Source organism: Lygodium microphyllum, chromosome 21, assembly GCF_053477565.2.
Source record: "Lygodium microphyllum isolate KBCC chromosome 21, Lygodium_microphyllum_v1.1.10, whole genome shotgun sequence".
Taxonomy (NCBI): domain Eukaryota; kingdom Viridiplantae; phylum Streptophyta; class Polypodiopsida; order Schizaeales; family Lygodiaceae; genus Lygodium; species Lygodium microphyllum.
Genome location: NC_141155.1, coordinates 133,565,270 through 133,580,537, shown reverse-complemented (window position 1 = coordinate 133,580,537; position 15,268 = coordinate 133,565,270). Strand labels below are relative to the sequence as shown.

At 41.8% G+C, this 15,268-nt stretch overlaps 1 protein-coding gene across 1 annotated transcript; it reads left to right on the top strand.

Annotated features, from left to right (window-relative positions):
• Positions 1-276: 276 nt before the first annotated feature.
• On the top strand, positions 277-3,026 carry LOC148018584 (uncharacterized). Its single transcript, XM_087661696.1, has one exon. It carries the CDS (start codon positions 551-553, stop codon positions 2,741-2,743), a length of 2,193 nt encoding a protein of 730 aa, XP_087517822.1. The 5' UTR covers positions 277-550; the 3' UTR covers positions 2,744-3,026.
• The last annotated feature ends 12,242 nt before the right edge of the window (positions 3,027-15,268 follow it).

Genomic DNA, 15,268 nt, shown 5'->3' with positions numbered 1-15,268 from the left:
TGTAGAGGATGTTGCTCATTGCAGGCCATTGTGAGATTCATGTACTCTAGGCAGAAGATGATGGAGAAGGTGCTAGCCATCATTTGCTAAAGAAAGAGGGGGAGGGGGAGGTGGGTTTTTTTTTTAGTTTGGCAAAGATAGAAGAGTGTAAAATATAAACACAAGGAGTAAATATCAAACAAAGGTATATTGCAAAGGCAATTAGGAGGTCATACCCATGGGTCATGACTTATTTTAAGACAACGCCCTCTCTCTCTCTCTCTCTCTTTACGGTATAGTCTGAGACTACCAATTATATACCATAATATGTCCATCCAGCCTCTGAAGTAGTTATCCTGTCTCAACCTCTCACAGCTATGCTTGTTTTTGTCTCCTCTTGCCTCATTTCTAGTTTAAGTGTACCACATTTGGAATATGAATTATCCCATGCTACTCAAGGGTGATTTAGTGGTTGGTACATGCCTCAGTAGATGAAATTAGCCACGCAAATCTGATAGATCACAATATGTATATTGCCATCGTACCATCCATGGTACTGTAAGTCCTACTGATGGGAGCCCAGGATCATCAAGGATCATCAGTTGGCCGGATGTCGAAGTACAGTGGCAGCAGCAAGAATGATGCAGAGGACATCAATTTGGTGCACAGGAAGGCGGCCGCGCTGGCGTGGTACAGGCATGGCCGCAAGGGAAGCCGCAACCGATCACACTCATCGTACGCTGCACTGATGATGGCGCAGCAGCAGCAACTGGTCGCCATGGCGCACAATCATGATACAAATATCCAGCAGCAGCTGCAATTCCTTCATCTACATCGCCAGGAGGATGAAGCAGGCGGTAATTCGGCAAACTATATTGCCTATAATATTCCCCCTGATCTGCTCAACTGCACATCCCCTGCAGCAGCTAATTACACAAACGCATCCCCATCTAGCGTAGATTCTGTGGCTGCCCCACGGCCATCTGCACCAGCTGCAGCTAATTACAACCATTATTATAACTTCCCTCCTGATCCTCATCGGCCATCTCTTGTAATCCCAGCACAGTACTATAACTCCATTCATGGCTGCCGCTACCAACAGTGTCCTTATCCTCGTAAGGTCTCCAGGTTCAAAAGGGAAGCCATGATGGCACAAGCGGAGCGCACCGGGCAAGCGGAGCAGCAGCAGCGGGAGCATAGCTCAGTACTTAATCCAGCAAGCATGATGAAATCAGCTAATGATTTTGATGGTCGTGATTGCCAGCTTAATCAAGCTGCAGCTGCAGCTGCTACTGCTGCTGCTGCTGCTGCTGTTGCCAGTACTACTGTGCCAGCAGTAGCTAGTGCTAATACTGATCTGCACGGCAGTAACGCTAATAATATCGACATGGCCGGCCAATCTCTTGCTCTTCTAAGCCTGCTGCCTCAACAGCAGTCGCAGAAGTACTTCCAGCTCCTCAAGAAGATGAAGAAGACAAGCCGATTAACTCATCACAAGGGCTATAATGGAGCTTGTGAGATAAGTCCGGATCAAGAGGAGATGGCAGCTCCGAAGGGTCGAGCTACTGCAAATCAGGATCATGAGCCTGATGATGCTAGCCCTAATATTAATCATGATCAGTCCATTGATGACTCCCCTTGGGATTGCGGCAGCTCTCTCTACGACTCTTTCGAGCTCCTCTCGCTCTCTAGCCAATTAGGCCGCTGCTTGACCACTGTCAACCATAACCAGCTTCCATATCCTGCAGCTTACTCGAATTACTATCAGAAGAATATTAAGAAGATCAAGCAGCTTCCTCATCATATCACCTACTCCCCCACTAATTACATCTTTGATTTCATCCCCCGCTCCCTCTCTCTCTCAAAGCTCATCCCGTCTTCTTTCCTCAACCCCTCTAGCTCCATTAAACAGCGCAGCTCTCTAATTCACCCCTTCTCTTCATCATCATCGTCGTCTCCGTCTGAGCTCAATACCATCAATCCTAGCTCTCATATCAGTGTAATTAGTTCCCTCTACAAATCCTCTGACCGCCAGCAGCAGCTTCTCATGCCTCCTAGTGACGATCACAACAATCACCAGCTCAAGCTTCATGCAAGCAGCAGTTTTTATGACAAGCACCAGCATAATTATACTAGCCCTGATGTTAATCAAGATCGTCATCACAATCACAGTAAAACCGGGGGGCTTCGAAAGATGTTTCACAGTCTTCTCAAGAGCTTCAACATGAAGGAGCGCCCTGAAGCCACCAGAAGAACAAATCTGTCAGAGATGAAGAGCGATCTGTCTAAGGACTACTCTAGCTGCCAAGAGGAGCCGGCTATGGCGGCGGCCTCCAAGTCTTGTGACAAGAGTACTGCTATGGCTGGTTCAATGATACTTCATAACGATGAGAGTGAAGTTTCAAGCAAAAACCCCTGCAGCATCAGCTCATGCTACAGTAATGAGAACACTAATAAGACTCATACCATCAAGGGAGCTAGTCATGCAGTACAAAGCTCGGCCAGCTGCCATGGTCACCACCTGCATCATCACCATCACCACCTGCATCACCATGTGCATCACTTCAGGAAAGAAGGCTTCCGCACGTGCAGTAGCACCAAGCTGCCGCCCAGCAAGCCCTCCAAATGGGTGCAGCCCATGGGCGCGGCCCATTTAACGGCACAATACGCAGGAGGATCATCATCATCGACGACTGCAGCTCATGCAGCCTTCCATCGCCCACTTCAAAATATCACACGACGTGCCTCGCCTATCAGACGCTGAATTATAGTCCCATCTCGGTATACATAATTGGCCCCAATAATTAACGATTGTGTACACAAATGCGTGCGAATTATACTTTGAATTTATTTGCATGTACGGTTTCATTCGGACAACTCGATTTTTCTCACATTTGGAAGCCTGTCTCATTTTTGTCGATGGAAATTTATTTACCTTGGGATACAATATTGCAGCTGACGAGTCTCAAAGGAGAAAGTGTGTATGTATGCCTAAAGGGTTCCCATATCGACCCAATTCACATTGAAACCTGAGAGAGCTTATTTTTCCCTAAAACTTTAGAGATTCTAAAGGAATTGTTGAAAGGCTTGCCTCTTTTAGGTGAGGGTATTCCCTTGTTTTGATAAGCTACAATTAAAGTGATTATGAAGTGCTAGTTCTATTGAATTGTAGTGTGCACATGAAAATAGGCATGTTTGTTCACTACGAACAACAATTGTTCTAAAGAACGGAAGTGTTACATCCTTGGGCACCTAATGAGTACACCTAAATCATTGGTCACACCACCTTAGTTGACTTTGTGACTAGGTTTGAACACACCCTTATACATCAATGTGGTTAAGGAGTCCTATAGACAAGACTCCAAAGCTCACTTGTGCCCCATCTCATGTGATCACTACACTTGGACTTGAGGTCCATTATAAGTTGTATGGTATGGGGCACTAGACATTGTGATGTCAATATGGTTCGGTAATTATTCATTAGTCCTTGGTTGCTCAAGGGTGAGTCCAGTTGGCTCTCTAGCTAGAAGGTGAGTCTAATGTCCATCCCACTAGCTTTTGTAGACGTGAGTACGGATTTTGTTTCGTGTTTCATATGCAAGTTGGATCTAGATGGGTGATTAATTAATATGGATGGGATGATGGATGGGACATCTTAGAAAGGCAAGTTGCTTCTTGTGATGGTTATGGTCTAGTTTACATACGCTTTGACAAAGAAAAGAGATAGATGGAGAATGCATTTCTAGGTAATTGAACAATCTTAAATCTAGAAGGATAGTACACACGTTTCAAATGCACCATTAATCAAGCTCTAAACAAGGAGACTTAACAATGTCCATTTTGTCATGCTACGAAGGATGGGTGTGGGCATGATCTGTGATGGGAACGGACGGTTCTTATATTCACAAGTTTTTTATCCGCTCAATTCATCCAAGTATTGCCATGTAGGAGTTCACCCAAGTACGAGCTCACCCAAGTATATGCATTAGAATCTGACACAACCAATGGAATCTCCTAGAAAATGTATGGAGAGATAGGTTGCTTAAATTATAACTAACACATCTATGAGTAAACCAAACTAAATTAAGAAAGTTAAAACTTGTTGTTTTGAGAAAATGGAAGTGAAATTAGGAAAATTTTACAACCCATGTTTTGAAGTTTGTTGCAATATTACTAATTCATGCTCTTAAGCATTGGCCCTTATCACAATTTATTTGGTAAAGTTTCATTATCTTCAAGTGCAAATATTAGTAGCTATAGTCCAACAAGAATGTGTCTTAAAATAAGAAAACAATAGGATCATCAAATACTATTGTAAAGGATGAATGTATATGCTTTGAAGAAAAAAGGCATTGTGCAAAGCTTGTGATAGACTCAAAGTTACATGCCTATGTTACACTAAATCTTCAATGGAGAAGCTATTCTTTTCCAAAATCAATAGGTAATAATGTATTTCATTACTTAGCTCGATTGTGACCATATATGAGGTTTAAAGCTATAGGAAGTGTTATCTATAATACATGAAAGCTTCAAATCAAGTCAAACTATACAAGGGGAATAGGCTCCTATTTGTTAGTCATCAACATCTACATAATACTCAAGTAAAGAGCTACCAATAAAAATATATCATACATGAGGAACCTAACATGCAAGTAGTAGAAATGTTGTTTTGTGTGGTAACTTCGGCAATACCACACACACTGCTAAGTCGCGTGCAACTTGCATCTTTACAGTGCCCCAAAGGATTGGGTCAAATGATTCTATGTCAAAGTACTTAAAATCAAGGCCTAAATTTTATGCTTATCATGCTTATTTTTGGCCATTTTTCTTGTCAAAACAAGTAAAAATTATTTGTAATTGTCAAACGACATGTCTTGTTAAATATGAAGCCTATCATTTTTCATTGCCATTATATACAGTATACCCAATTTTCTAGATAGTTTGAGGCTTAGTTCATATTTAAAAAAGGTATTCCAATAAATTTAGTTGTCATATGACATTCTTGGCATCCTATCAAATTATCATGTGATGGTATATAGTTGTAGGACTATGCGATACTATTCAAAATGAGCAACATGATGGGGTGGATATTGAGATAGCATCGCAAGACAATCTCTCTACAAAACCCCCATATCAGTATTCAAAAGCATATTGTGGAAAATTTTCGTAGGTAGATTTGACTTTTTAGTCACTTGAATTAGCATTTTAAGAATGTCCATTTTTCTTCAAAAATCGCTCTAATGGCTACTAGTGTACCATACTAATTTTAAAATCTTGAAACTTCTTACCCCAATAAATTAAAATCTTAATTAGGAAATTATAATGACCATGTTTCAAGGCTCTTTCATCAATCCATGGTCTTGAAATATGATGGAATAAGTTATTAAGTCGCAATGTTTTTGGTAATGTTTAATTATCAAAAGTATCAAAAGCTAGTAGCCTCACTCCAACAAGCATGCTTCTTAATTTAAAAGAACATCAAGATCACAAACTAATATATGGTAAATGATGGATGCATAAATTTTGAAGATAAGAGCCTTATCCAACGTCTTGTGATCGTCTCAAAGCTAAATTTTTAATGGAGAAGCTATGATTTGCCAAAATTCCATGGTAATCTCTTCCATTATCTAGCTCAGCTTTGATGCTACAATTCCTAGTATACATTCAATGTATACAAGTATACATTTTTTCACAAGTTGTACTATATATAAGGAGAATAGGATTCTATTTGCTAGCCATAAGCATCCACATTGTGCTCTAAAAAAGAAGGCATTTAAGTTCTCTACTACAGCAAGATTTTCAAATGTAATGAACGTCCCAAGAAATTTGTCAATAGTAGAGGAACCTAACGAACATTGCCTACATAGCAAAAAGAACAAGAATACAAGTAATAAGAATATTTTTTCTTCCAGTAACTTCTATGCTACCTCACATATGGTTGAGGCACATGCAAGAGGTGCAATACACAAGCACTCCTCTACAAAGTGTACTAAACCCATTTAGGATTGGACACTACAAGGATATATTGAAATAGCGACAGGCAGTTCCGATGCAAATTAGTGGCATCGATATTTGCGACGCAAATAGCAAGGGTACTCAGACAAAAAAAAAGGGGTGAAACTCGACCGTGGCATTTTACCGCAACGAGCGAAAGAGATAGTGCATTTGGGAGGGAAAGGGAGAGAATGAGAGAATCAGAGCTTCTCGCCACCGTCGCCACCGTTCGCAAAGAACACTACAAGATATAGGCCTTATACCGACATTAAAAGCGACGAAAATGCAAATAACAAAATTTTTCCCCGTCATCACAAAAAGCGTCGATTGGCGACGCCATAGAACAGTCGGTATCAGCGTCACTATCAGCATCGGTAAATGCGACGCTGATACCGACACCAATACCAATGATTTACAACGATGATACCGACGCCAATACCGACGCTAATAGCGACGATTTGCGACGAAAATAACGACGCCAATAACAACGCGAGCAATAAAATTTGCGACACTAATAGCGACGGTTACAGGGAAGAAAAAAAATTGTGGTTGCTGCCCTGCTATATATAGCACTGTGTGCTTTATTAGAGCCATACAAAATAGTTTCTGCACTGTGTACAATGCGCTTGCAAAAAAAAACAAAGTATACTGAAATCATAACACTGATACATGAAATAAATACATGATCGCATAATTAGCGATTGGTACAATCATGACAAGATATCAGTAATACATAGAAAATGTCTACATAGATCAGGCGACCAAAAAATAAAGATGTGTGAGCTCCAGGGATCCAAGGGCGAGCTACATATCCTCGCCCTCCGAAAGCTCGTCCCGCCACAAAGGAGTATCGAACAGACTCTCTGCAAAAAAAGAAACAACAACACATCAGTCCACCATACAATAATGCATTCTAATTAAACATGGTAACTACGGATAAGAAAGATGAGTGACTTACAAGGCCGCCGCATCTATACAATCGGTCAATCAATGACGTGAGACCGTGCCTCTCTGCATATTGAGTCTCAAGGCCGGTCGGATCGCGATTTGTAATGGAGTGCTACAAAGAAAACAAAATGCTAACTATTAGAAACATAATTGTCAGTACAAAGGATATTGCAAAAAAATAAACAAGCAAAACAAAAGAAAAACTTACAAAGTCCTCCAAATATGTCCTGTGGTGGCCGTCACTCCCAAGATTATGGACCACTCCGGCCTTGAGTCGTGCCCTTGCCGCCTCGCACTGCTGACTCCAACGTCCTGGAGAATCTGTAGCCTCCTCCCTCAGTCGGCACCAGTCGTTCGCATCTAACCACTCGGGCTTTGCAGCCCCACTCTTGATTGCCTTGCGTGTGTCGGATCGTCTGTGTGACAAATATGCACGCATGCAATCCATCATCCAAACCGTAGAAAATCTATCTACTGAGGCTGAAACCGAAAACTCCTCATGCAAGGATGCTACTATATAGTCCTTGCTCCCCTCCGATATATTCTTTCAATGATCTAAGACATTTTGCCGAAAAATTTGTTGGCACAACTCTATCATGCGAGCCATCACCCTCCTCCCCTCATTATTCATGATGATGGCTCATGACCTATCATCAACTAGATATCCATACCCCCTGGGGTCTGCCTAAGATGAGTACAATGCATGATTGATATTAACTTTTCTTACCGTTTGCTCAAAATCGGCAATCGCCTGATCAATAATCTCATATTGAAACTTGACAAATCATCGTACGTGTTCTATAGACAATCGGTGTTTTCATCTAATTGCCAGCTTGCATTGAGAGCAAGGACATGGGACACACTGATTAAGATACGTCTCGCGATCGTGAACAACATGACCTTCATCGTTTTCCATTTTGTCTACGTTACAACAAACAATTTGTTTTTGTTATCATTCTTTTTTTTTCTTAAATTGTTATCCTCTCCTTCCATCTCTCTCTTTTTCTACGACCACAACTACTACTATGACCACAACCACAACGACCACGACCATGACCCACAGCTACGACTACAACTACCACCACCACCACCACCACCACCACTACGACTACGATTATGACTATGACGATGACTACGACCACGGCCATGACTATGACTACGACTATGACCACGGCCACGACCACGGTCACGACCATGACTACGACCACGACGACCATGACTATGGGTAGGTTGCACTCACTAAGACGACCACGGCCACGACCACAACCACAACCACGGCCACGGCCACGACTACCAATACGACTACAACTACGACCACAACCACGACCATGACTACGACTACAACTACAACGACCATGACCACGACTATGACCACGACCACGATCACGACCACGACCACGACGACCATGACTATGGGTAGGTTGCACTCACTAAGAATAGGATTGGCGATTCACCTCATCTTCTCTCCATCATCAATAGAATTCTCCTTTACCATTTACAACTCACCCATCTTCTCTCCACACTATTGCACACTACAATCTCTATAAGGGCATGAGATTGGGATCTCCACAGATACCAAAGCATGATCTCTAGCTTGATGGTTGCATATATACTACTACTACTCGTGGAATAAACCTTAAAATAGTTATTATGCTCAAATATATGCTTGTTAAAGCAGAAATTTATTCCTAAGACTATTCTAAGGAAGAAAAAGGGTTAATGATAAAAGAGTGTCCTTCCTTGCAAGTGATTTTATTTTATATTTATTACTTAAAATTGATAGTTGAATATGAGTTTCCTAAAAGATCTTGTGGTGATGATGTTTTAGTTTTGCAAAGCATATGAATGATGTTGTTTTAGTTTTTTGTATTTGTCTTTTTCAGAAGAGATTGATTTTTATGGAATATCCAAAATTATTTCCTCCCTCTCTCATTTCCTCCCCCTCCCTCTCCCATTTCCTTCCTCTCTCTCTCTTTAATTTCCCTCTCTTTCTATCTCTCTCTCCCTCTCTCATTTCCTCCCTCTCCCTCTCCCTCTCCTTCTCTCTCATTTTCTCTCCCTCTCTCAATATACACAAATTATACAAAAAATAAATAAATAAGAGAGAGAATACACTCTCCCTCCCTCTCGTCCTCTCATTTCATCCCCCTCTCCCTCTCTTTCTCTCTCTCTCTCCCTCCCTCTCCCTCTCTCATTTCCTCCCTCTCCCCCTCTTTCTCTCTCTCTCCCTCCCTCCCCCTCCCTCTCCCATTTCCTCCCTCTCCCTCTCTTTCTCTCTCATTTCCTCTCCCTCTCTCAATATATATACACAAATTATATTTTAAAAAAAGTAAAAGAGAGAGAGAATGCACTCTCTTTCCCTCTCCCTCTCTCATTTCCTCCCCCTCCCTCTCCCTCTCTTTCTCTCTCTCCCTGTCTCTTTCTCTTTCTAGTTCTCTCCCTCCCTCTCCCTCTCTTTCTCTCTCATTTCCTCTCCCTCTCTCAATATACACAAATTAAATCATAAACAAGTAAAAGAGAGAGAGAATAGACTCACCATAAAGATTTTTGGCGAGAGTTTGGTGGCTCCTCTTCGTGACGGTGGCTCCTCCTCTCCTTCGCGAACGACGGTGGCGACCGTGGTGGCAAGCCTTCTTCCTCTCCCTCTCTCACCTTCTATGCAAAACGGTCGCTCTCCCTCTCGAAATGTTTCACGAATGCGCGAAATGAAACGCGCTTGGGTTTCGGCCCGCTTTTTTTTTTCCTGTGGGGCATCACTATTTGCGTCACATTTGCGATGCAAATAGCGACGCCACTATTCCTGCATCGCTACTCGCCATCGCTATACCTGTGTTTCCTTGTAGTGGAAGAGGAGGAAGTGCATAAAAGGTGAAGAGGAGCTACCGTCATGAAGAGGAGACAAAGAATCTATCCTCGAGCCTTTGCGGTGAGTGCATTGCTTCCTCTTGGTTCGTTCTTGTTCTTTCTCCTTTTATTTTTTTTGTTTTTATTGAGAATGAGATGTATTGAGGGAGAAAGATAGGAAATGAGAGAGGGAAAGAAGAAAGAAAAAGGAAGAAAGAACGAGAGAGAGAGAGAGAGAGAGAGAGAGAGAGAGAGAGAGAGAGAGAGAGAGAATAAACATGAAACATAACAAAGAAAGAGACAAATAGAGAGAGAGGGAGGGAGAGAGGAGAATGAATGAGAAAACAGAGGAGATAGAGAAAAACAAAGAGAGGGTTTATTCTTGTTCTTTAATTTCTTCTTTTTTTGTTTGTTTTTTTATAATGATGTGCATTGAGGGAGAAAGAGAGAAAATGAGATAAGAAATGAGAGAGGGTGGAGATTGTGGTGCATTGAGGAAGAACGATAGGAAATGAGAGAGGGAGAAATGAAAAGGAAGAGAGAGAGAGAGAGAGAGAGAGAGAGAGAGAGAGAGAGAGAGAGAAAGAGAGAGAGAATAAACATGAAAGATAACAAAGAAATGGAAAAAGAGAGGGAGGGAGAGAGGGAGAGAGGAGAATGAGTGAGAAAACATAAGGGGGTGGAGAGAAAAAAAGAGAGGGGCAGCAAAGAAAGAGAGAGAGAGAGAGAGAGAGAAAGAGAGAGAGAAAGATAGGAAATGGGGTAGGGAGAAGAAGAAAGGAAGAGAAAGAGAGAAATGGTCGTCGCCTCTGTTGTACTCTCATGCTCTAAAACTGTTGAGCAATATATGAAAGGTGGAATGGTGGCTATAGTAGTAGTAGTAGACTAGTAGTAGTAGTAGTAGTAGCAGTAGCAGTAGTAGCAGTAGCAGCAGTAGCAGTAGCAGTAGCAGTAGCAATAGCAGCAGTAGTAGTAGTAGTAGTAATAGGAGGAGAGAGAGAGAGAAAGAGACAGAGAGACAGAGACAAAGACAAAGACAAAGACAGAGAGAGAGAGAGAGGTTTTATTAAAGGTGCACCTTGGATGTGTTCAACACTTTAGGAAGGTGCAGAAGGCATGTGTCTCTAGGCCCGATAAAGCGAAAGAGAGATTGGACTTCGAGGTGAATGGATAGTTTTCTTGACATGCTTTGCACTACCTCCTCCTACACTCTGCATATCAAGTCACACACAAAGAAAAAAATGTGGCGAGGTTCAGTGCAATACCACGAGACGAGGAACACTCCGATGTAGGGTAGCTAGTCCCTCGCCCCCATGCATAGCATATTAGACTTTACATACTATAGGCCCACCCGTTAGGGGGTGGAGAAAAACAAAGAGAGGGGGAACAAAGAGAGAGAGAGAGAGAGAGAGAGAGAGAGAGAGAGAGAGAGAGAGAGAGAGAGAGAGAGAGAGAGAGAGAGAGAGAGAGAGAGAGAGAGAGAGAGAGAGAGAGAGAATAAGAGAGGGAGAAGAAATCCCTTCTCAAACAATTTAAGAAAGAAAAAGAGAATGAGAAAAAAAACAAATTATTTATCGTAACATAGACCAAATGGAAAATGATGAAGGTCCTGATGTTCAAGATTGCGAGGCGTATCTTAATCAGCATATCCCATGTCCTTGCAAGATGACAATTAGATGAAAACGTCAATTGTCTATAGAACACGTACAAACACCATATTGGGAAATATGGGAATTTTCCTTAAGTTTGGGACACATGGTCAAATATTTGGATTTGTCATAAATTGAACACTAAAACTCCAAATCGAGTGCTTTATAGCTCAATAGATTCCATTTTTCAAGCACTTTCCAATGATAGGTCACATCATATGGTTTTGAGAAACTTATGGGCATGTTATCCGAGTCCACCTTTTTAGTATTCAAAAAATAAAAATTAGGAGATTCCCAAACTTACTAATATTGTGTTTACGACGCTTCGGCGAGTTTCAATCGAAGATCATTGATCAGGCAATCTTAGATTTTGAGCAAATAGTAAGAACAGTGTATATCAATCATGCATTGTATTTATAAACTAATTGAATATCATATACAAAAACATTGGATGTGGCCGTAAAATTTATTACAAGGAGGTGACATCTCATCCCAAGGAGGAGTACACCTATTGTTGCTAGTTAAAAGAGTTCGTGGACATCCGATGGATGGAGTGCCTGAGCTAATCCACCACTTGGAAGGCACTACCCAATCTATATCGTTAATACCAAAGGAGACATGCAGCCTTTCAAACTTTCCTACAAGCTTAGAGCCTGAGATGGAGGCAATAATCGATGCATTAATGCCCATGGATGCCGAGACATCTGATCCATTGAGAGAGAAAGCATCCATAACATTATATGATGGGTGCCGAGTATCTCGCTTGAAGATGCTGCTTGCACTCCTAAGTGTGCAAGCAAAATACAGGTGGAGCGATGCGAGTGTGCCCGAGTTATTCAGGTACCATCTACGTATGCTTCATTAATTTCTTTTCGGCACCATTATAAAAAACAATTGTGCTTTTTCAAGGTGTTTAATGATTTATTTTCAGGCTGCTAAAGTATCATATATTACCACTTGCAAATACCATGCCTGAGTCTCGTGATGATATGCAACATGTTTTACGAAAGCTTGGTATGGACTACAACAGCATCTATGCATGTGTTAATGATTATGAGCTGTTTTGAGGAGAGTACGAGACTATGGAAACATGTCCAAAGTGTGGTGCTCATGCGTATCGACAAGGCTTGCAAGGGCAAACCATCCCTCAAAAAGTTCTTAGAAACTTTTCACTTATCCCCTGTATACATCACATGTTTCGTACGTCAGGCTTGGCGAGCTTGACAACGTGGCATACATAGAATAGATCCATAGATGGAGTCCAACGAATATCAGCAGATTCAAACGTATGGAGCCACATTGACTCTATATTTTCAAGCTTTTCACGAGAGCCAAGGAATCTTTGGTTCGGTCTTGCTATGGATGGCGTGAACCCACTCGGTCTCCGCTCAACTTCTTACAATGTGTGGCCTGTAATCCTTGTTAACTACAATATCCCACCATGGCTTTCTACGAAGAAAGGATACATGATCCTTAGCTTGCTCATTCATGGCCGCTACAAAGTCAAGAATATGAACGTCTATCTCCATCCATTAGTCGATGAACTTAAAATATTGTGGGAGGAGGGTGTCACCGTGAAAGATATAAGCAAGCGCAATGGTCCACAGTCTGCCAATATACGAGCCATTCTCATGTGGACCATGCATGACTTTTCAGGATTCAGGGAGTGCTCAGGTAAGTAGGATTTCATTCTCATTGGTAATATCTATCATAGCTTGTTCAAGTTTGTATTCATAGGATAGAAGTGTTGGAACAGGTCTGGTTACCTCAAGTTATCACGCATATCCATTTGCATGTCCATTGTGTAGACTCCCGAAGATCACGAACCATGAAGAAGATGGTATATCAAGGACACGCTGCTTTCTTTCCGGAGGGTCATGAACTGAGGAAAGGTTTCCTTGGACAACCTCCAGCACTAATGAATGCCCAAAGCTAGTACAAGCTAAAAATGGTCCCCATGGAGTCGCATCCAAATGGAATGCGACAGTTCTCAGATTTCTACGAGTTGTCATATTGGACCCACTTACAGATCAACCACTTGTTGGATCCCATGCATATTTTCAAGAATGTGGGCAGCTTACTATGGGACCACATCACAGGAAAGAGAGACATGCAGGGGCACGAATGAATTCGAAGGAGGTAGGCAAGATGGAGGTGCTTTAGCCGAATCGAGTACTGATGGTCGCTTGCAACTACCTCGTGCTCCTTGGGTTTTTTCCACTAAAGAAGAGCACTTTGTGAAGAAAATTATCAGGTCTACTATCAGCACTCTGACGGGTATGATGCGTTCTCTTATATCCATGTTTTCTAAAGATGACCAATTATCAGGGCTAAAATCCCATGATTGGCATAAGATATTACAGGTTTGTACTACAAATGGATTGTAAGTGGCATGTGTATTTTACTATTTGGAGCGTAGTCGTTGTTCGTAATGCTTCTTCATTTGTGGTAGTTTGTACTACCAATCACGATCGCAGGATGCCTCACTCCAGAAATATGTGGGGTGATTTACACATTGTCAAATTTAGTACAATGAATCTCACAGAAGAATATCAAGACATCCTCTATTAAATCCACAAGGCGGGGAGCAATGGACACGGTCTGTCTCTTTGAGAAGTACTTGCCCACCAGCATGCCCATGATACAAACCCACCTCTTGGTGCATCTTGTAGATGAAGTGGAGATTGTGTGACCTATCTATACGCGATGGATGTTCTTCTTGGAGTGCTTCATGAAAACCCTAAAAGGCTTTGTGCGACAACAAGCTTGGCCAGAAGGTAGCATGGCTGAAGGTTGGATGGTGTCTGAGGCGTTAGTGCATATCTCACAGTGGCTACCAATGATGGATTCAAACAAACAATATGCTATGGTCACTGAAGGACAATGATAGACTAATCGGAGATGTGGTGGTTGGAAATGGGGTAGAAAAAGAATGGATGCTGCAATGGAGGAGAAAGTGAATCATTTTTGTATGTTGCACCATGCCTCTATGGAGACATGGCTCGCTAGGTATGAGCAAGCCAAGAAAGATCGAGAAGAAGCACTATCTAAATTTTGACGTAGTATGCGCCATTGACTGATTCAATATCCCGAGGGCATGGAGGAGATGTCGTGGTTTATGTGTATGCGATGGTTACATGGAGCCTTGATCGCAACCTCTCGCGAAGGGGTGGAGGTTTTTACTAATGAGTGAAAATTCTTGAGGGGATGTAGTCCAAAGGTGACCACATGTTTTATAAGCTGTCGTACCATGATTTTATATGTGACAACTAATTAACCATTTCAATGTACAATACAAAATATATAGTATGGCGTGGTCGCGCAGACGACATTTCTGCGTGGATCCTATCGATAAAATGCGCTCCACGACGGATTGTGGTATCATGGCAAAGTTCGAGAGCAAGAGAGCCGACGGTGAGCCATGGATCCAAACACCGTTATAGAAGAAATGGAGTATTTTGCAAACTTCCAAAGTATTATCACGGTGGATTACCATACCTTCTCCATGATCCTATTCAATGTATAGTGATTCAAAGTGGTACTAGAAGGAGCCAAGGCAAGTGTTCGACGAGGTCCATCTGGATTTCTCAAAATAGATTCCAAAAAAAGATGGACTGATTTACGCAACACATTTGTATTGCCGGTCCATTGTGAACAAGTGCATGAACTCATGTTTTTTTAAATTTTATTATAACATGGTATATGTCACAAATATTAAATCTCTCTTGTATTTGATTTTGAATAGGTAATTTTCTATCCAAATCCCCAACAACCTCAATGGTGGTATGTTGTACCTTCAGCTCCCCGAAGTGTGAGAGTATATGATGAAAGCAATGTTCCCAATGTAGATGAGG